Source organism: Ahaetulla prasina, chromosome 1 (genome assembly GCF_028640845.1).
Source record: "Ahaetulla prasina isolate Xishuangbanna chromosome 1, ASM2864084v1, whole genome shotgun sequence".
NCBI lineage: Eukaryota > Metazoa > Chordata > Lepidosauria > Squamata > Colubridae > Ahaetulla > Ahaetulla prasina.
Window position 1 is genome coordinate 80,559,139 of NC_080539.1, and position 23,215 is coordinate 80,582,353.

At 37.7% G+C, this 23,215-nt stretch overlaps 1 protein-coding gene across 1 annotated transcript in view; it reads right to left on the reverse strand.

The window, feature by feature from the left end:
* The window catches only part of FMN2 (formin 2), a 224,110-nt gene that overhangs the window by 131,386 nt on the left and 69,509 nt on the right, over positions 1–23,215 (reverse strand). Inside the window, exons 5-6 of the mRNA XM_058165778.1 lie at positions 16,423–17,999; positions 14,057–14,201 (exon numbers count right to left, since the gene is read on the reverse strand). Coding sequence (XP_058021761.1) covers positions 14,057–14,201; positions 16,423–17,999 — 1,722 coding nt within the window. The remainder of the gene's footprint in view (positions 1–14,056; positions 14,202–16,422; positions 18,000–23,215) is intronic.

The window sequence follows — 23,215 nt, forward strand, 5'->3', positions numbered from 1 at the left end:
TAAAAGAAGCCCGAGATATTATCAGAACATTAACTTCTATGACCAAGTTTCTAGCTGTTGAGTGGCCCTTATTGTTGATCAGTAAACAAACGACATGCCAAATTTGTTCCCGCACAGATAACACAAGCAAAAAGAGTCAAATACTTAAAGAGACATAATGCAATGCAGATGTTACATAATTAAACACTTGGAGAAAAAGAAAGTGCGTCCTTTTACTCCAAAGCAATAGAAACTTCCTGAAGAGTTTGTTTTGAATTAAATTCTTTCTAAGATATTTAAATGTAGTTTGTAATTGATAGTGTCTCAGAATTATTATTCATTTTAACTAACCAAATTATTAGTTGATTACAATTTTTATAAAACATTGTAACTCAAAGTTTACAATGCAACAGTCACATACAAAATGACAAATGTAAATGTTTGTGTTCAGGTTTTCAAAATCTGGCAAAATGGGCACCTAGTACTTTTTTTTCTAAATGGAAATCCCCAAAATTTACTACCAATGTTCTACATTTGTATAATGTTAATCATAATGAAATGTATTTGCTTTGACTTAACAGACGTGAATTTAATTGTTGTTGTTTAGTGTTACATGTTAAATAGGCTACTATTTTTTTTTAATAAAACATGGTTAAATATTCTGATTTAGCACGTTGCATAAACCCAGCCAACCTCTCGCTCTTTCACACCTCTCATATTACTAAAGTGTTGTCAGGCTCAAGGCCAAAGATGACACAAGTCCAATCCTTGTTTTGCTTACACCTAATGTAGACAACTACTATCCACATACTATATTACCTAGCTAGATATTTGGAGGTTTTTAAAATTAGTTTACATAATATATTTTTAAAGAGAGTGTGCCAACACAAAATATTATCTAGCTGATACACTAATAGGTTAAATGATGCAGTTTTTCTAACATAGGGACCTTAACCTTATGAGAATTTCCTTTCTCATACTGCAGAACTCTACATTCAGGCTAAGATAATATAGCAACAAAGTTTTAGCTGGCTTAAGTTTTGAAATATGAAATTTTAAAATTCATTTTGTCTTTGGTATCAATTTAAAATTTGTCATGTAAAATGACATTTTAAGAGCTGGAACATTAACATCTTAATGTAATGTCAGATAGAATTTATAGGAATTCTAATACAAACTTAAATTGATTATTACATGCTAAGGCTGCATCTGGCTGTCTCTCCAGTTGTTAGAATCAATCAGGTTTATGTACATGGGAATGGCCAAAGAAATGTTTGTTTGTTCATTCAATTTATATAGAAGCCCCTCTCAAATCCATGACTCTGGGTGGCTAATAAAACTTAAAAACAAGGTAAAAACTTTATTAAAAGGTAAAGGTTTCCCTCACACATATGTGCTAGCCATTCCTGACTCTAGGGGGCGGTGCTCATCTCCGATTCAAAGCTGAAGAGCCAGTGCTGTCTGAAGACATCTCAGTGGTCATATGGCTAGTCATCTAAACGCCAAAGGCACACGGAACACTGTTTATTTATTTATTTTTATTTATTTATTTATTAGATTTTTATACCGCCCTTCTCCCGAAGGACTCAGGGCGGTTTACAGCCAAAATTAAAACAATAGCAATGTACACTTAAAACAGAATTAAAAAACTTATTATATAATTGGCCGAAATTTAAAACATTTAACATCTAAACCCCCTTAAAATTCATCTAAAAAATTTAAAATTTAAAATTTAAGCCCGCGTGAGTAAATAAATACGTTTTCGGCTCGCGGCAAAAGGTCTGAAGGTCAGGCAATTGGCGCAAGCCAGGGGGAAGTTTTTTCCAGAGGGTAGGGGCCCCCACAGAGAAGGATCTTCCCCTGGGGGCCGCCAGCCGACATTGCTTGGCGGACGGCACCCTGAGAAGTCCCTCTCTGTGTGACTGTACGGGTCGGTGGGAGGCGTGAGGTAACAGTAGGCGGTCCCGTAAGTACCCAGGCCCTAAGCCATGGAGCGCTTTAAAGGTAGTAACCAAAACCTTAAAATGCACCCGAAAGACCATAGGTAGCCAGTGCAGCCTGGAGTGATGTTACATGGGAGCCGCGTGCGGCTCCCTCTATCACCCGCGCAGCTGCATTCTGAACTAACTGAAGCCTCCTAGGGCACTTCAAGGGGAGCCCCATGTAGAGAGCATTGCAATAATCCAAGCGAGAGGTAACAAGAGCATGAGTGACCGTGCATAAGGCATCCCAATCAAGGAAGGGGTGACATTGGCGAACTGGCGAACCAGGCGAACCTGGTGAAAAGCTCTCCTGGAGACGGCTGTCAGATGATCTTCAAACGACAGCCGTCTATCCAGGAGAACACCCAAGTTGCGCACCCTTTCCATTGGGGCCAGTGACTGTATCGGGGTGCCGGCATCCACAGCCACTCCGTCTTGGAGGGATTGAGCTTGAGCCTGTTTCTCCCCATCCAGACCCGTACGGCTTCCAAGCACCGGGACAGCACTTCAACAGCTTCGTTGGAGTGGCCTGGGGTGGAGAAGTACAGCTGTGTGTCATCAGCGTACAGTTGGTATCTCACCCCAAAGCCACTGATGATTTCACCCAGCGGCTTCATATAGATGTTGAACAGGAGAGGCGAGAGAATCGACCCCTGTGGCACCCCACAAGTAAGGCGTCTCGCGGTCGACCTCTGCCCCCCTGTCAACACCATCTGCGACCGGTCAGAGAGATAGGAGGAGAACCACCAGTGAACGGTGCCTCCCACTCCCAAACCCTCCAACCGGTGCAGCAATATACCATGGTCAATGGTATTAAAAGCCGCTGAGAGATCTAATAGGAACAGGGCAGAGGAACAACCCCTGTCTCTGGCCCTCCAGAGATCATCCACCAACGCGACCAAAGCTGTCTCCGTACTATATCCGGGCCGGAAGCCGGACTGGAAAGGGTCTAGATAGACAGCTTCATCCAGGTATTGGGGTAGTTGCCATACCACCACACTCTCTACAACCTGTTACCTTCCCACCAAAGGTGATCCCTATTTTTCTACTTGCATTTATTACGAACTGCTAGGTTGGCAGAAGCTGGGACAAGTAACGTAAGCTCACTCTGTTACGTGGCACTAGGGATTCAAACTGCTGAACTGCCGACCTTTTGATCGACAAGCTCAGCATCTTAGCCACTGTGCCACCGCATCCCTCCTAAAAACTGTATTGCAAAAGTACAAATAACATATATAGTGGAGCAGCCAAGAAAAACCACCAGCAATAGCAATTAAAAGGCTTATGTCATAATTGTTCAGTTGCAGCAGTGGATTGCTGATATGTGTTTTCTATCATTTTTTTTTCCAGATAAATGTATTAAAAACTACATATATAAAAAATAAAATACAACACTAACTACAAAAAATACAAACAGAGAAATAAAAAAAAGGAAAAAGGCGGTAGTGGGGGTGGTGTGTGACAAAGGAACAGAGAAGAAAAAAGGAAAGAAAAACAAAAAGCAACTTTCCCCTTCATTCCAGCAGATAATAATAATTTTAATAGCTTATCGCCATCTCCAAATAACACGTATTCTTTCTTCTCTGCATAACTTATCTTTTAGAATAAGAAAAACAAAGTCCAAATACTCTATCAATCAATCTTTGTCAGCAAAAGTCCAGTAACTGCAACCAGATGTAACTATTTTCTTCTTTTAGCTTTGGTTGCCCGAGCCATTTTATAAATCTTTCCTGATTTTTTAAAAAACAAGTATTCTTTAACCCCTTTAAAAAAACAAGTCCCTAAGATGTTATCTATTATTTAAATTAAAAGGCTATACCGGTCATTTAATAGACAATGTTGTTTCGAATTTGCTTGGAGTTGGACTCTAACATCTTTAACAAAAAAACCAAAAGTACCTTTGTGGCTTTAAAATAGTGCAAATGAAGTAAAAGTAAATATCTAAAGAGAAAAAAAAGACAAGCATCTAATTCTAAACCTCTTTGAAGGAAATGGGCAGTCTAGGAATGAAAAATATGAATGAATGAATGAATGAATGAATGAATGAATGAATGAATGAATGAACCCATGAACCTGAGCATAGTATAAAAACAGAGATATAACATAGTATGAAAACAGAGTATGAAAACAGAGATAACAGTACTTTGGCCCAGGGGTGAAATGCTCCCAGTTCGGACTGGATCGCGCGATCTGGTAGCGATGGGGGCGGGTAGTTCAGAGAACCGGTAGCAAAAATCCTTGCCCACCCACCCACCCCCGCTCATGCCCACCCAATCGCCCGGTCCCCACTTGCTTACTTGCTGCTTCTTTCGGGCTCGCTCCTGCCTTGCTTTGCTTTGGCTTGCATCAGCTAGCAACCAAATCTGCCTGCCTGCAATCCATCTCATCGGTGAGCAACTCAATCTGCCTGCCTTGTCCTTTGAATTGGGTAAGTAACTGGGGGGGAGCTTTAAAAAATTGTTAATTGGGTTGTTTTTTTAAAGAGTTTCATTTTTTTAGACATAGCAATTAACTTTAAATTTAAATTAACTTGTGGTGCAACCAAAACAATCTGGAACTGAACACACTCAAAACTGTAGAAATGGTGGTAGACTTTAGGAAAAACCCTTCCATACTTCCACCTCTCACAATACTTGACAACACAGTATCAACAGTAGAAACCTTCAAATTTCTGGGTTCTATCATATCGCAAGATCTCAAATGGACAGCTAACATCAAAAACATCATTAAAAAAGGACAACAAAGAATGTTCTTTCTGCGCCAACTCAGTAAGCTCAAACTGCCCAAGGAGCTGCTGATCCAATTCTACAGAGGAATTATTGAGTCTGTCATTTGCACCTCTATAACTGTCTGGTTCGGTTCTGCAACCCAACAAGAAAAACACAGACTTCAGAGGATAATTAGAACTGCAGAAAAAATAATTGCTACCAACTTGCCTTCCATTGAGGACCTGTATACTGCACGAATCAAGAAGAGGGCCGTGAAAATATTTGCAGATCCCTCGCATCCTGGACATAAACTGTTTCAACTCCTACCCTCAAACGACGCTATAGAGCACTGCACACCAGAACAACTAGACACAAGAACAGTTTTTTCCCGAAGGCCATCACTCTGCTAAACAAATAATTCCCTCAACACTGTCAGACTATTTACTGAATCTGCACTACTATTAATCGTTTCATAGTTCCCATCACCAATCTCTTTCCACTTATGACTGTATGACTATAACTTGTTGCTGGCAATCCTTATGATTTATATTGATATATTGATCATCAATTGTGTTGTAAATGTTGTACCTTGATGAACGTATCTTTTCTTTTATGTACACTGAGAGCATATGCACCAAGACAAATTCCTTGTGTGTCCAATCACACTTGGCCAATAAAATTCTATTCTAAATTTAAAAGGAAGTTTTAAATTTAACTGCTTTTATCTAAAAATATAAATAAAATAAAAATAAAATAAAATAATAAAATATTTGTGCAGCTTTGTGAGACTTGGTGTGTTTGTGTAGTGTTTCACTCTAACTACACAAACACACAAAATCTCACAAAGCTGTATGTGGTATTTTGTGTGTGTGTGTGAGTCAGTTGTGTTGTGTTGTGTGTGCGTGTAAAGTGTGAAAGTTGGTTTTTGAGCTTTTTGTGGCTGTGTGAGGTTCCTGCTGGTTGCACGGGCCATTTTGGGTGAAGTGCAGCTGCTTTTACATTGTGTGTAAATCAGTTCTGTTGTGTTGTGTGTAAAGTGTGAAAGTTGGTTTTTGGTACCTCTTATTATTTTGTATACTTTATTATTTTTATTATTTATTGTTATTGGCCATGCCCACCCAGTCATCTGACCACCAAGCCACGCCCACCAATTAAGCCACACCCATAGAACTGGTAGGGAAAATTTTTAGATTTCACCCCTGCTTTGGTCCCATCCTTTCTTTTTTCCTTTCCACGTTCTACCAAATGTTTCAATAATGGGGAGTAAAAACTTCCAAATAGTAAGCAGCATTTTGGGTTGAATTTTATTTTTCAGCAGTGAAGAATATATTTCCATTCTTTGCAATTCAGTTTGTGGTGTCACAACTTTCCCTTATTGAATGATCACAAATATTTTTCTATGGCTTATCTGACACTGCATCTAACTCTTATATCTATGAATATCTCCTAGATCTACTCCTATATCTACTCTCTATTCTAAATTTGAATTGTTAATAAAAGGAAAAAGGCCCTTCCCCAACATGTTGTTCTCTTTTCTTATCCTCTCACCCTATCTACCAACTACTGCCTAATATGCAATTCTTTTAAACAGAGGTCTTCCAATTTTAAGCAACCTTTCATTGAATTTTTGTCATTAAGATTGCAGCATTTCAACTAGCTGGATAAAAGAAATACATCACATGTGTTGTTTTAAAGAACTAATCCCTAATTAATATAGAACTGCTCTTGTTAATGCTTCTTTGTATGACATTGGATGAAAGATTTCTCATATTGTTTAAATTCACATATACAGCAATAAGTAAAAATAAGCATCATGTTCTACAACAAGAGACAGAGCAAGACAGATTTAAACATTTCACTAATTAGAAACAATCAGAGAATCCTCAGCTATAAAAAAATATCCAAGCAAGTGAAGAAATGTTTTTGAATTCTGATTTTAAACTAAATTCCTTATGCAGAATATCATTAACTATGTTTAGTTAAAAAAACTAAACATAGCTAATTATTAGTTACAATACTAGCAGTATTTCACTCTGTGACAGAAAGAACCCTAAAGAGAAATCTTTAAAAGTCTCACCCATAGCACTGCAGTATTGCATTTGCAATATTACATAAAAATAAGAGCCTGATGCCAAAAATACTAATGCACACAGGAGGGATGGGCATTACGGCCCCCTTCTGAATATAAAATTTAATTCTTGTGGTGATGCCTCCATTAACATGTTGCAATATTTAAATGTTTCTTATCTCAGCTGTCATGAATTACTGTACTTTCTTATTAGGCGTGGTATTGGCTCTATATGGATAAAGCTCAATGCAACTATGCTTTGGATTATGAACTGTTTCCATACTACTGCATACTAAAGGTTTCCTAATTACTATCTATGACTTGAAGACTTGTCTGTGTACACATGAGGAGTTTTCATCGCATCCATCACAAATTTCCCATGCATATTCCCAACAAACAGTATTTATTTTATTGATGTAAGAACTCATCTTTAAGCACATCTAATAGTGACAGGTTGAAATATGGCAATTTTTGGTACTCAACCACTTCAAAATTCATCAATTTGGTACTCAACGCATTTTGAAAAGAAAATTTTGTCCTGGTACTCATTGTTTGTTTGGTACTCAATAAACTAGCTACAACTTGTCTATGTTGGCTGCCTTGTGACTCAATACATTATTCTTTATGGGGAAAAAATTGTTCTGTACTTATTGTTTTTTACACACATTGTGCCTCCTGGAACCAATTAATGATGAGTACTGATGTATCACTATACCATTATAATGTCCCTTTTTTGCTATTAAAAAGTAGCCCCTGTTTATATCACACTGAATTTCTGGGAAAGGCTACCAAATTCATTAGTTACAACTGAGTTTTAGTTTTGACATCCAGAATCTTAACATGCCACTCTTTCCCATATGTATTTTTCTGAACATCCAGGGACACATCTAAAATGTAGTGGATCAACCTTTTCCTCATGGTATCATCATGGTGAATTATGGCTGGGATGGAGAAGTCTCTCCAAAAAGTGGTGATACATTTCATCACTTCTTCAGTACTGCTTTTGTTAGACATTCTTCCTTTGGAGCATTTTTTTAAAAAAAATTAGAAGCTAGTATCTTGATCATTTATACAGCATCAATATTCGTAAATGTGATATGGAAATGTTAAAATGATTAAACAAAAGTCCCTCTCATTGTACATTGCCTCTATTCTTTCACTATTTAACCAAGTTCTTCATTAGAACATAAGACTCTGGACTCTACAGTACTAATCAAAGATATAGCAGAAAATATTTACAAACTTTATTATTTCTATGACTGTAACAGGAGTGATTGATTATCAGACTGCAGACTTCTTTACAAAGCAACTGGTCAGGGAATCTTTTTTCTTAAAAAAGATATTCAATATAATTCCAATGCATTATTCACATGGTTATGTGGTTGTGTGTGTGTGTATCTATATGTGTGTCTGTGTGTGGTATATATTGGGGTATATACATAATCTTGTATTTATGTAACAAAATTTCATTTTAATGTATACTGATTAGTGTTACATTCAAAGTGACAATAAAGTTTGATCTGCTCTACTCTGCCCTATTCCATTCCATTCAGAGATGGGTGGCACATGAATTAACAACCGGTTTACCCCAGCACCGAAAATGTGAGCTTGCGCGCTAGCTTCGCTTGCACGTGTGCCTTCCACGCATGCGCTTTGCTCACACATGCTTGCATGCATGTGCACAGCTTAAAAAATGCAGCTAAATAGGACAGCATAGCCCCAGGGTGGGCGGGCAGGCAGGGGCGGGGGCGGGCCCACCCCACCCAACCACAGGTCACAATTACTGGTTCACCCAAACCTGTCCGAACTGGCTGAATGCCATCCCTGATTCCATTCCATTCCATTATATAAATGGAATTTCATATACGGAATTCCATTCCGTATAAATGTAAACAAACAAACAAACAAAAAACAAACATTCCATTCTTGACGAGCAAGTGGCAAGTCCAGCCAGGGACCTTTGTAAAGGTTTGTGTGCCAGGTTCTGCACAACATTGGACCAGGAGACCTTGCTCACAGTCACTTATGCCTTATGCTATTTCCTGGTTCAATGACTGTAATATACTGTTCATAGGACCATTTTTAAAGAACATCCAGAAATTACAATTGGTCCAGAATGCAGCAGCATGTACAGCTTTGCCCATAATTGGTGTAGGAGCTGCACTGGCTCCTAGTTTCTTTCTGGGTGCAGTTGAGGGGCCTGGTTATTACTCTTAAAGACCTGCATGGCACAGACCTTTCCCTGAGAATAGCTGCCTATTCTACCAGGCTGGATAGAACAGCCCTGCTCCAGGTCTCTCTCTTAGATGTTGTCAACTAGTAAGATCTGGGTAGTAGAGGCTTTTGGTCTGTGGAATACCCTTTCCTCCAGGATCAAGGAAACCCCCACTCTTCTAGCCTTCCAGAAGACCTGGAAGAGTTAGTTTTTCTTTCAGTCAATGGTATCCTGTAAAGGGTGGAGCCAAACATCTGCAATTATGTTTTGGTTGGAGAGTGTTGTTTGCTGTACTATGATTTTTTTTCTTTTTTGTATATTGGCTTTACTGTTCTGTTGTGTTTTCTCACTGTTTGGGAGTCACCAGAACTTTGATGTATAAGATGGGTAGGCATACATGTTTTTAAATTTAATTAATTGCATTTGAATAATTACATCAAATTCTCTTTACAGGTAGTCCTTGACTTACAACCATACATTTAGTGACCATTTGAAATTACAATGGCACTGAAAAAAGTGACTTATGACCATTTTTCACCCTTATAACCATTGCAGTATCTCCATGGTCATGTGATCAAGATTCGTTGGCTCATAGTTATGATGATTGCAATGTCCCAGAGTCACATGATCACCTTTTGCCACCTCCCGATAACCAACGTCAATGGGGAAGTCAGATTCACTCAACAACTATGTTACTAATTTAACAAGTGTTTTATCCAAAAACTTTCTACTATTGACCTCACCCCAATCCTAAGAGGACCATAAGGGGCGTGCATAAGCGCACAAACGTGCCTACCATTCCTGTCCTATTGTTTTTCTTTTCTTCTTCCTATATATATGCTTATACCTTCTTATATTTACCCATATATGTGTTTATTTACTATATAATCTTTTTGTATGATACCTACATATATTGTTGTGACAAAATAAAATAAATAAAATAAATAAATAAATAAAATAAAATAAAGTGCAATGATTCACTTAACAATTGTGGCAAGAAAAGTCATAAAATGGAGGCAAAGCTCACTTGATAATTGTTTTCCTTAGCAACAGAAATTTTGGACCCAGTTATGGCTGTAAATCAAGGACAACCTTCACTGTACATCAGCACCATATTCCCACACACATTCATATTTTTATCAAAACTCAATTACATTTTCAATAAACCTTTTTGTAAAAAAATACATGTCCTTTTAGAGACCTTTCAGGATATTCTGCTCCAAGTTTTAAAAATATGCTTTAAAATAATACAATAAAATGCTTACTACTGCAAAAGAAAACAAATCCTGCCAGACATTGAAACCACAGCCCCTAATGTTTAACCACAACTACTGCCTGCCTATTTAATCACTGTTTGCAAAACACAACTCAGTAGCCATCATTTTATTGTTTGCAGAAGTTTGTGTTTCTAAATTTCATGTTAAATAAACTAAAAATGTTACAGACACATTTATTTGAACATACAGTGTCCCTATCATAAATAAAATGAAAATGAAAAAAATGCACCTTTCTTAACTAGTAAATTATTTAATACTGTGTATATATTAAAAAAACTCTATAAACCAAAAGTGAGTTCTATACAGATATATTTGAAAGCTGAGCAACTGATCTAACAATGTCAGTTGTGTACTTAATGGAAGTACAGATGCTCCTAATAGTTGGAATTCCTACTTAATTCTATTTTTAAAAACAAAAATGCTACATTCTGATTCCTATTTCCAGCTGTTCTACATTAATGTATTTTCAATGCTAAAATGTAAATAAGCATTTTCATAATTTAGAATTCCTAGAAAGAAATACCAGTCCCACAGTCCCAAAAATTAATGAATTCCATGAGTATTCATTTAATGATGTGCTTACCGCCTTGATAAAGCCACATGCTATGTTTGGCCAAGAATGCCACTTTGCCATATGTATTATTACACTGTCAGATGTTAACTCAATACAAAAGATAAATTTTGCTGTGTTTCTAACATTTAGGTGCAAATTATTTATGAATGGGCTTAAAAGATTCTTAGGTGGAAGACTGGTCATCTGCCTGATCCTTTGAACAGTCATTAGCAGTCACGAGGTATTCTAGATCTCAGTAGAGAGAAGAAAATTAAAAGGGAAATAGTATTTCAAAAGAAGAATATAATTGTTCAAGCAATCTATCAACATGCTTGATGATTATGTGCCATCAAGTCAGTGTTGATTCTTAAAAATCTCATTGATTTTCTCCAGCAGGGTCTATCCTCAGTTTAGTCCTTCAGCTCTTTCATCTATTGGTATAGTGTTACCTCATGTTTCTCCACTAATTGTAATTATATCAGTTTTATATGTAAACTTCTTTTGACCAACAATTGTCTAAAAATAGTAAAATCAAGTAAAAATTGAGAATTCTTAGCTGTCTACACATTATCACCTTATATGATATTTCAAACTGCAGGTTTGAAAGGAAACTACAGCCACCTATCTCCACAATCCCCATCTCAGACACAACAACAACAGCCAAGCCTCCTACAACTGACCCCGTCCCATTGGGTTCACAACCCCTAGTGATCACAGAAAAGGAAGTGCAGGACCTATTTCACAGACAAAAGATAGGAAAAGCTCCAGGCCCAGACAAGATAACTCCTTCTTGCTTAAAAGTCTGTGCTGACCAATTGGCCCCCATCTTCACCCATATTTTCAATAAATCACTAGAGATGTGCTATGTTCCTTCTTGCTTCAAACGCTCTACCATCATCCCAGTGCCGAAGAAGCCCACCATCAAGGAACTGAATGACTACAGACCAGTTGCTTTAACATCTGTAGTCATGAAAACCTTTGAAAGGCTAGTGCTTTTCTACTTGAAAACCATCACGGATCCGCTGTTAGACCCCTTGCAATTTGCATACCGAGCAAATAGATCAACAGATGATGCTGTTAATATGGCTCTGCACTACATCCTACAACATCTTGAGTCTCCAAAGACCTATGCAAGGGTCCTTTTTGTAGACTTTAGTTCAGCATTCAATACCATCATTCCAGACATTCTTCTAACTAAGCTAAACCAGCTACAGGTACCGGAACAGACTTGTAAGTGGATCACAAGCTTCCTAACAAACAGGAAGCAGCAGGTGAAGCTAAGCAAGATCACATCAAATACCTGTACAATTAGCACAGGGCCCCCCCAAGGCTGTGTGCTCTCCCCACTTCTCTTCTCTCTGTATACCAATGACTGCATCTCCAATGATCCATCTGTTAAGCTACTGAAGTTCGCAGATGACACAACAGTGATTGGTCTCATTCGAGACAATGACGAATCCGCATATAGACGAGAGGTCGAACGACTAGCCTTGTGGTGCAACCAAAACAATCTGGAACTGAACACACTCAAAACCGTAGAAATGGTGGTAGACTTTAGGAGAAACCCTTCCATACTTCCACCTCTCACAATACTAGACAACACAGTATCAACAGTAGAAACCTTCAAATTTCTAGGTTCTATCATATCGCAAGATCTAAAATGGACAGCTAACATCAAAAACATCATCAAAAAAGGACAACAAAGAATGTTCTTTCTGCGCCAACTCAGAAAGCTCAAACTGCCCAAGGAGCTGCTGATTCAGTTCTACAGAGGAATTATTTAGTCTGTCATTTGCACCTCTATAACTGTCTGGTTCGATTCTGCAACCCAACAAGAAAGACACAGACTTCAGAGGATAATTAGAACTGCAGAAAAAATAATTGCTACCAACCTGCCTTCCATTGAGGACCTGTATACTGCATGAATCAAGAAGAGGGCCGTGAAAATATTTACAGACCCCTCACATCCTGGACATAAACTGTTTCAACTCCTACCCTCAAAATGACGCTATAGAGCACTGCACACCAGAACAACTATACACAAAAACAGTTTTTTCCTGAAGGCCATCACTCTGTTAAACAAATAATTCCCTCAACACTATTTACTAAATCTGCACTATTAATCTTCTCATCGTTCCATCACCCATCTCCTTCCACTATGACTGTATGACTGTAACTTTGCTGCTGGTAATTCTTATGATTTATATTGATATTGATTGTTTCCTGATTGCTTATTTGTACCCTATGATTATCATTAAGTGTTGTATCATTAAGTGTTAAATTTGTACCCTATGACCATCACTAAGTGTTGTGTTGTACCTCGATGAAGGCATCTTTTCTTGTATGTACACTGAGAGCATATGCACCAAGACAAATTCCTTGTGTGTCCAATCACACTTGGCCAATAAAAAATTCTATTCTATTCTATATTCTAGTTACTAACTAAACCCTGAATAAGACTAAATGTATTAAATAATAAGCATGAATAGCAAAGATTTATAGATTCACATACCATTTCTTTCTAATATTTGGCACTCAAACTGTTAAAACCAATATCAAGTAAAATATAAATATTTCATTAATAATTTTCAACAATTAAAAGCAGGAAAAAACAGTGGAATTATTATTATTAGTTTTCAACATTTATTTAATTGGCCATATTATGAGTCACCTCAATAAATTCTCAGTTTATCCATCAGTACCCTAAACCTGATCTGAGCCAAGAACCAATGAAAAAGAGATTCACCTCCCTTACCTATCTTTTGCTATTATACATCTAATACAGTGGTGAAATCTAAAAAATTTTTACTACCAGTTCTGTGGGTGTGGCTTGGTGGGTATGGCAGGGGAAGGATATTGCAAAATCTCCATTCCCACCGCACTCTGTTGTCAGCCAGAGGTGGTATTTGCCGGTTCTCAAACCACTCAAAATTTCCTCTGCTGGTTCTCCGAACTGCTTACAATTTCTGCTACCGGTTCTGCAGAACCGGTTAGAACCTGCTGGATTTCATCCCTGATCTAATATCTACATCATATCTTCTCTTATTCTGCCGTGTACATTTGATTTTTAATTTTAACATTTACTCTCCATTTCTAACAAAATACATATATTTAATATGGCACTGTTCAAAACTATTTGTTTCCGCAGAATGTATCTCCCTCTCCCTTCAGGCTGCTGCATGAAGCAGATCTCCTAATCACGCTTGGTGTCTTCCAGTAGACTTAGCCAAACTTTTCTAATTCCCCCTAAAGAAAAGTGCAATTTAATACTCACTTGTTTATTCTTTGTCTTGGTGATGGTATCCGAAATAGGTTTCTTCCTCTCTTTAACAGCTGATTTAGAAAACAGTTCTTCAAATTCATGATAATCTATTGAAGGCTCTTCAATTTTTTCCCACACAAGTGAAGCACTAGAATCTCTAAAGTTAAGCAAAAGACCTATGTAGGACAACATCAGACTGAATAGTCACAAAATGGTGGAATGAAGATAGATGAATTATCAGTTTCATTGCTTAATTCATTTTTCCAATTGAAAATGGACTACAAAAATATTGAAACTTTCTGACACATAAAAGAAATATTCTGCCAATTTCCTGCACAACATATAAATAGTACTTTTCAGTAGGATCTATATTTATTCTTGAAGAATAGATATACATGCAATAATGTATATATTATCAGATTCATACTGAAGGATGCTTATCATGATTATTACAATAGTTGAGAAAAATAATAATATGTGGAATAGTAAACCAAAAATATAATTGAGGGGAACAAAAAAAAAACATTCTCAGAAAATATAGCATGAACTTTACATAAAGCATTGTCTGATAATTATAACTATTAAGACTTTCTATAATTTTCAATAAGCACCATCAACTAGTGCATAGCTCACAGATTATCTCTGAAAGAAATTCATATTGAGTAACAAGGATTTTTTTCTCCCAATTCACTGAGATTTTTCTAGCACATACCTTTATCCTTGATCCCATTTAAGAGAAGATTGATATAGGAGAGCTTCTCAATGGTTTATAAAAATGGGGAAAGGGAATTAGGGCACATAGTAGTAGATTAAGAAAGGTCAGAAAGAAAGGGGAATCCAGATTAGTTCTCACTTCAGTTTCCAGTTTCTCCAAATACTGTATATAGAAACATCCGTGCCCTGTAATAGCATTGTAGGAGTTACAATGTCCTTTTCACAACCATTCATCCTCATCTTCACACTTTTTCTCTTTAAATTTGACAAGCCTAGAACTTATTTTTAATGTGAAAGTAAATAACATGTATAAATTAAGAACTGGGTGATTTGTCTGAAAATACTCTTGGTTCTCTACTTTGCACAAGATATATTGATTTGAGGGCACAAATTCCACTTAGATAATGGATGGGAGATTTACATTTCAGAAATGCCAAAAATCAATAAGACACTCAAACAAATAGAAGGTACAAGATTCTATCATGTATGATCCTCATCTGAAACCTCCCTTCTCAAGTAGCCTGACTGAAGTTGCTCTCCCTCCCTATAGAACAAGTCTGTGAATTTTTATTATTCAAAAGTCTAACACAGAAGAAGCGTTTTCTAAAAAATGACACAATGATACAAAGTTTGGTATTACAAAGGCCTATTACAAAGTTTTTGATATACAAAGTTTGGCATTATGAAGGCCTATAACACAGATTTGTTCCTTAAGTTATAAAGAGCTTATAAAAAATTAATAATCTTCTGAGCATGCGTAAATCATTCTTTCTTTAAAACCACTTGGTTTTAAGGAAGGAGAGTAAAATGCCAGCTTATTCAATATCTGTCATTTCTTATTTGAAGGTAAAAACACTGCCTCCTAAACTGAGCACCAGTTCTAAAACATATAAACAGAACCCATCCTTGTTCACTCATACTAGCTTCTAGCAATTCCAAACCATTTCTGCTTCTCTACTGTGTGATAAGTTCTTCTCCCCATATCAGTCTTCAAACTTGCTACCAGAGGGAACTTTTGGATATTTTCAGACAAATGGTGGTAATAAGAGGTTTTTTTTGTTTTGTTTTTTGCAGGAGCGGGGAGGGGGGAAGTTGTCCAGATTGTTCATGGAACAAGTCTGTTATTGGTTCATTTCCAACCACCATCTGGACATATGTTTAGGTCTGCTAAAATTTAGCCACGCGCACAAAAACCTCAGTTCACAATAGGTTATCTTCATATGGCTGCAAAAAGAGGTAAGAAAAAAAAATAACAAAGGAATCTAGTCCTGAGGCATACTGGGTATGAACTGGTCCTTGAGAAAAACCAATACACAAGAAAAAAAATCCAAATATACCCATGTCATTACATTTGATTAAGAAAGGATAATAATACATATTGCTGCATTGGAAAGATAAGTATATCCTGCCAAGAACTATGTGGTAAGGCTATACCACATGGTAGTATTTACCTTTAAAAATATTTAGGATACTATTTCTTCCTAACATTGTTTCACAAAGGTTTAAAAACCAATACAGTGGAAAAACATTTTAAGCTATGGTTCTGAATGTATAACGCTATAGAAAGAACAATGTACAGACAAATGGCTTACTGTATTTACAGTTCTAAGAAATTGATGTTACATTTCAAAAGCTTCAGACCAACATTTTTAACGTTTCTTTACCTTTTATTATGAAGCTGGATTCTTGTCCAATAAAGAGGCTTCATGGGTCGAGAAGGTTCTATTGCATGCTTCCTGCTACTTTTTTCCTGGTTAATTCCCATGACAAATAAACCGGTTGGCAAGGGAGGAGGAAGAAACCCAGATACTTGTGGAAGACTAGGAGCTGGGGGAGGTGGCATGCCTATTCCGGGCAGAGGAGGAGCTCCCACCCCAGGCAAAGGGGGTGGAGGAGGCAGCACTGTCAGTCCTTGCAGAGGGGGAGGAGGAGGAGGTCCCCCCATACCTGGCCAAGGGGGAGGCGGAGGAGGTGGTGGCACTCCCAAGCCTGGCAAAGGGGGAGGAGGAGGTGGTGGTGGCGGCGGTGGCACTCCCATGCCTGGCAATGGAGGTGGGGGTGGAGGTGGGGGCATTCCCAAACCTGGCAATGGGGGTGGTGGCGGAGGTGGCGGCACTCCCATACCTGGCAATGGGGGTGGTGGCGGAGGTGGCGGCACTCCCAAACCTGGCAATGGAGGTGGCAGCGGAGGGGGTGGCACTCCCATGCCTGGCAAGGGGGGTGGCGGCGGAGGGGGTGGCACTCCCATGCCTGGCAATGGGGGTGGCGGCGGAGGGGGTGGCGGCGGAGGGGGTGGCACTATCCCTGGTAAAAGGGAACTAACTGATCCTGGCAAAGGTGGAGGAGGTGGAATTCCAGTTACAGGAAAAGGTGGTAGAGATGAGATCTCGATAGGTAGTCCAGCAGTAGGCAAAGGTGGCATAGAAGAGATGCTTGCAGGAGATAAAGAAGGGGTAGATGGTATCATGTCCATTCCTGTCAGACATGATGGGGAAGAAGTCCTTTTGGTGGGGAATGATGTAGCAGAGGTTGGTACTATGTCAGACGAGGACCCTAAATATCCTGAGGCAGAGAGGGATGAGGGAGGTGACATTGCTGAAGATAAAAATGGGCCACCTGCCCCCGGCAGGGAAATTCCAGTGTCAGTAGATAGAGGAGCAGAAATGATGGGAGAAGATAAAGGCGCGGAATGTTCATTCCATGTCACTGTCTCCGTACTCGGAGGAAGATGGGCAGCTGATGGCACAGATTCCTCTTGCAATAAACATGAAGTTTGTGGCATTGTCAATGGTTCCTGGAAAGCATCCAGCTGTACTGAAATCTGTTTTGGTGACAGAACTAAAGCTATTTCAGAGCAAAAAGTGGGTTGTGGCTCAAGTGTTGGCAACGGCTGAGTTGGCCCTTGACCTGGATCCCCTTTGAGGTGGGGAGGTGCTTGTGGCAGTGTACTGTCTGAAGGCATTATGTGTGTTAAACAATCATCTGTTGGAGATGTCTGCACAGATGTTGCAGTGATAGTTTTAACTAGAGCACACAATTCATGTTCTTGAAAAGCTCTGTTAGGTAGTCCTTCATGAGTTGGCTGTTCAGTCTCATTCCACACGCTTCTGCTTGAAACCAACACCTCTGTTGCGGGAAACTGTTTCTCTAGCTCTGCAATTTTTGTTTTTAAATCCTGTATGGTTTGCTCCAGCCGCTGAATTTCATTTGCCCGCATTTCTGATTTCATTGTAACATTTTCCTAGGAAACAAGAAAGAAGAATCAACATGCAGGAAGAAAATAAGACATTTGCATAAGACCTTTGTCTGATGCATACCGAGACTAACCATATAAAGATAATATTTTATTATCTTTGAATATTTTAACGCATTATGAAAGCCTCAATACTATTAAATGCTCAGAATGGGTTATATTTCACACTTTTATTTTAAAGATTAAGTCATATGCAATCTATAATGTATAGTATAGATATATTATAGATAATATAATATAGGTATATCTAGGTTTAAGTATACCATTTCAGAATCTTGAATTTAACTTTGTTGTTCCACAATTTCTATGCATGTGCATGTTTTAGCCAGTTCTTTCAGATTTTTTATTCTTTCCAATCCAATTAAATGTTGAAAGAAAATTACCCGAAGGGGTATCCATCTTATTCTTTTAGCACTCCAAAACTAAAATGGAAGGGAATTAAATTTGCTGTGGTTAGGAAAGCTGGAAAAAGAATAATTTCAAAAATAAGCAAGGTTTGGGCAAGGGCTGCAAAAAAAAAAATCTAGAAAAAATTCTCTATTACATCCCTATGGAAGAAACAGTTGAGAAGCAGCTTAGAATATTGTTGACTGCTCTTTTCTTAACCCCTCCGTCTTCCTGATCATATGACCTTGAATGGAGATGATGTTAAGGAATTTCATAATGGCAATAGCAATAACACTTAGACTTATATACTGTTTCACAGTGCTTTTACAGCCCTCTCTAAGAGGTTTACAGAGTCAGCCTATTGCCCCCAACAATCTGGGTCCTCATTTTACCCACCTTGGAAGGATGGAAGGCTGAGTCAACCTTGAGCCTGGTGGGATTTGAACTCCTAAATTGCAGGCAGCTGGCAGTCAGCAGAAGTAGCCTGCAGTACTGCACTCTAACCACTGCACCACTGTGGCTCAATTCCATAAGCCGTTTGGAAGCTGTACTTTTTAAAGTTTCATTTTGCAAGAACAAGGACTAATAGCTTATGCTATTAAAAGAGTTTAATTGGGAATGTATTTAATTTGAAGAAAGTAAACATCCACCCCAAATTAAGTCACAATATCAGAACAATCAGAACAACAGATGTAATGTAATTTGTCTTTGGTTTTTGGCTGCAATTGATTTCACCAAGTTTAGTAGGTAGTACCAAAGCACAAACATTAACTATCAAATTTGGGAAGAGTATGCCTCCATAAAGGCATAGCCGATTTTGACTGATTAACATGGCTGCATTAGCTATTTGGGATTAATCCCATGGAACAAATAACAGGCTACAAGAATTCTAAAATAAGCCTATGTTTACCACTGGAGCCACTTTGATTTGGGGTGTTTGAAAAAGCCAAAAAAAAAAAAAAAAGAACCATCTAAAGCTCTAACAGTACAATGGAAAGAGACGAAAGGGTAACTTAGTTTGTTTCTCCAATTACATTTTGTGCCAGTTTTTTCATTCATTAAATTTCCAATTAAAATAATAGATGTTTTTTCTGTTGTTGCATTTGCTTTGTTTGTTTATTTGAGGAAGAAACACAGACATTGACGGTCACTTAGTTTTAAAGACACATAAAAGAAGAAGGATATATGACGAAACATCAGCTAACTATAAAGTTGATTGGAATAATATGAAAGATTCAGAAAAATCAAACCCATTATGTAACATCTACAAACCAAAATTTCAGCAACACTGTAGAGAACATTGTTCACTGTAGCATGCATTTCAGGGATACTGTAGCTATAGCAATTGCATTTTGATTTCTATACCACCTCATTGTGCTTTACAGCACTCTCTGGGCAGTTTACAATGTCAGTTTATTGTTCCCAACAATTTGGTCCTCATTTAACTGATCTTGGAAGGCTGGGAAACCAAGTCAATCTTAAGCCCCATCAAAATAGAACTCCAAGCTGTGGGCAGAGTTTGCCTACAATATTGCATTATAACCACTGCACCACCAGGGTGCCTGGTAAGATACTAGTTAACTGCACTGATTTTTCTTTACTAGCAAAACCCATGCAAAAGTAGCTGATCCCAACTTATTCACATCTTCGTTTAATCACAAAAGGTTTCTTGTTTTACTTTATAAACAGCAAATGTCATGGTGATCTATCCACTAAGATATTGAGAGATTGGTAAAGGACTATATGGTTTCATGCCTTCTCCCCACATTTGACTCATTACAGTTTGCTTATTGAAAGAACAGCTCTATAGATGATGCACTTTCCTGTGTGCTTCATCTTAGCTTGGTGCACCTGGAGAAGAATAATCATGTGCGAATGCTGTTCATTGATTTTAGTTTGGCATTCAACATAATCATTACTTATCAGTTGGTGAACAAACTGGGCCTATTAGGTTTTAATACTCCTTTATGTAATTGGAAACTGGATTTCCTTATTGATAGGCCCCAGTTTGTGTGAGTTGGAAGAAAAGTTTTGACCTCCATCTCCTTGAATACGGGTTCCCCACAGGGCTGTGTCTTGAGTCTGCTACTGTTTACCTTGATGACCCACGATTGCTGTGTGTCTGTATTACCTGCATCAGATGAGGAGAGCATATCTTTCTCCTTCTGTCCTGGCCACTTTTTACAGAGGTACAATTGCGAACATTTTAACAAACTGCATCACTGTTTGGTTTGGTGGCAGCAGTATGTCAGATAGAAAGTCCATACAGAGAGTGATGAGGACAACCAAGAAGATTATAGGAAGCTTGCTTCCTGTTATTAAGGATACTGCTTATAAGCGCTATGTATTTAGAGCTCAAAGCATTGTTAGAGATCCCACACACCCACTTTACAGTATATTTTTGTTGCTGCCCTCTGGGAGGAGGTTTCAAAGTATTTCTAACAGGACTACCAGATTTTGTAATAGCTTTATTCCCTATGCCATCCATCTGATAAACTCAGATTTGTTTTTTTCTCCATGTACATGTTTACATCCGAACTAGACTATGTTATTTCTCTGCGTCATATACTATATGTGGGTATGCATAAGTATGTACGTATGTATGCATGCATGCATGCATTTATTTTGTTATGTTTATGTAGTGTATATTGGAGATGGCAACCCTTTGAGAGCTGTATGTAACAAAATCTCATTTTAATGTATGCTGATTAGTGTACATTCAAAGTGACAATAAAGTTATTCTAAGAATAGTAGCAGATATGGCTTGATTTTCTGCTCAGAGCAAGTACCTCTTCCATACCAATGTATTTGTTACCAGAGTTTGAAGGAACACCTGTAAAAGTTTCATCATCATTACCCATAGCTGGATAGCAAAGAACTTCAGAAAACAACAACAACACCACACACACAAACACACACATACACACACACAGTGTTAATCATAGAATCACAGGGCTGAAAGGGACTTTGGAGTCTTCTAGTTCAACTTGCTGTCCAAGGCAGGAGTCCTTATGTCATCCCAGACAAATGGTTGTCCACCCTTTTCTTTAAGACCTCCGGCATATTATACAGTAAGCATATTATACAGTATCCACTTGTTAAACCAAACAACATTACTATTCTGCTTCTGCTTCTCCCAGTGTCTGTCTATCTCTTTCTTTTGTTCAACTTTGCCCCCACTTTTTCATCTCAATTTGACAGAAGTTGGGCTTGACACCACAGTATGTCTTGCGCGGCAGACGTACATGATTACTCTTCCGGAATTCATAACCACAAAATTATAAGCAAATCACAGACTTATGGGAATTCATTTCACAAACAAGGATGCTTTCAAAGACAAGAATGTTTATAGGCTGACAGTTTCAATTTAACGTAAAAAAATGAGATAAACAATCAACATTAATGAAGGAATTTTTTCAATTATACACACAAAGAAAAAAATGTTTAATGTGCCCCCTCATTACTTACATCATCATTTCTGAAAGGGGGGGGAGAATGATAATGAAAAGGACAGCAAAATGGCAGAGGAGATGCACAACTACATGACTGGAATACAAAGGTTGCTTATCCTTTGTTTGTATGCTTAAAAACAATGTCCAACATAAACCTGCCAAGAATGGTGTATGATCCATTGATATGGAGACATAAGGACAGTCAGTCTCTGCAATATTAATGTCACTGGAATGTGCCAGAAACGTTATGTGCTTTCATTTACTGTGGTTTTTAATGCTTGTTTGTCTTATATCCTCCCAAAGCCACACAAGCCCTTAAGAAGAGCTGAAGTTGGATCTTTGCTTGTCTGGAGAAGTAGAGACAAAATCAGGCTAGTAGGAGACCTATACAGATCCAAAAGACCCTGTATAGACAGAAAGTCTCCTTCACAAGACATTGTATTTCTTTCTTTCTTTTTTTTGCAGAGAATTTGTCTCCCAGTTTGAAGTGCCAAACCAAAAACCCAGAAATGTCCATGTAGGCAAAAATATGGATATTAAATTAAGGCACAGTAACACTATATTTATAGCATGGTTAAGTACATGATAGAAATGGCTGTCTTATAAAACAATTAAGGGAGGCCATTGCACACATCTGCTAATAATCAAGTTATATTGAAGTTCATTGGTTCACACAATTGCACTCAATCTTTTAATTGATGCATCAGAATAGCAAGCTAAGTATGGAAACATCAGTTCAGTCTGAACACATATCATACTGAGATAAATATTAAATTTAAAATATACTTATAAAAGTTTAGTTAAAAAATTTTTTTGGGGGGGCCAACAGGTTGGAAAATACTTTTAGTCCCAAATCTTCTCCAAGGTGTCATTTTCTCAGAGAGAACATCTTGCGTCTTTTAATTTTTCTGAATCTATCCATCCACTGAGGAGATGAAAGAACTGCTTCAAGAAAAACAAGTCAGTGACCTTCTTCATACAAATTAGCTTGCCTCTGAGATAACGTTTAGAATGTCACTAAAAAAGAATAAATTCAGTTTATACTATCTAAAAATCTCATTTGTGGAAAGATAGAATTTTTCCTTTGAGTTCAGCCAAAGAGGAAAACACTGGATTGGCTATATCCTTTAATTTTATAACATCCGTACAAACCAATTCCAACATGAAGAAATTGTTATTAAACAATAAGACACAAAAAAGATGGCATTTCTGATTGAAGACAGTTTCTCTTGTCTGTTTAAAATTAAAGCTGATTTTTAAGTCTCTTTTGCAGATATCAAAGTCTTTAGGAATCTTAAAGAACTTTTAAAGTTTAACAACAATAATTTTCAATATCCACTTATACCCTATAATCAAAAAAGTTAA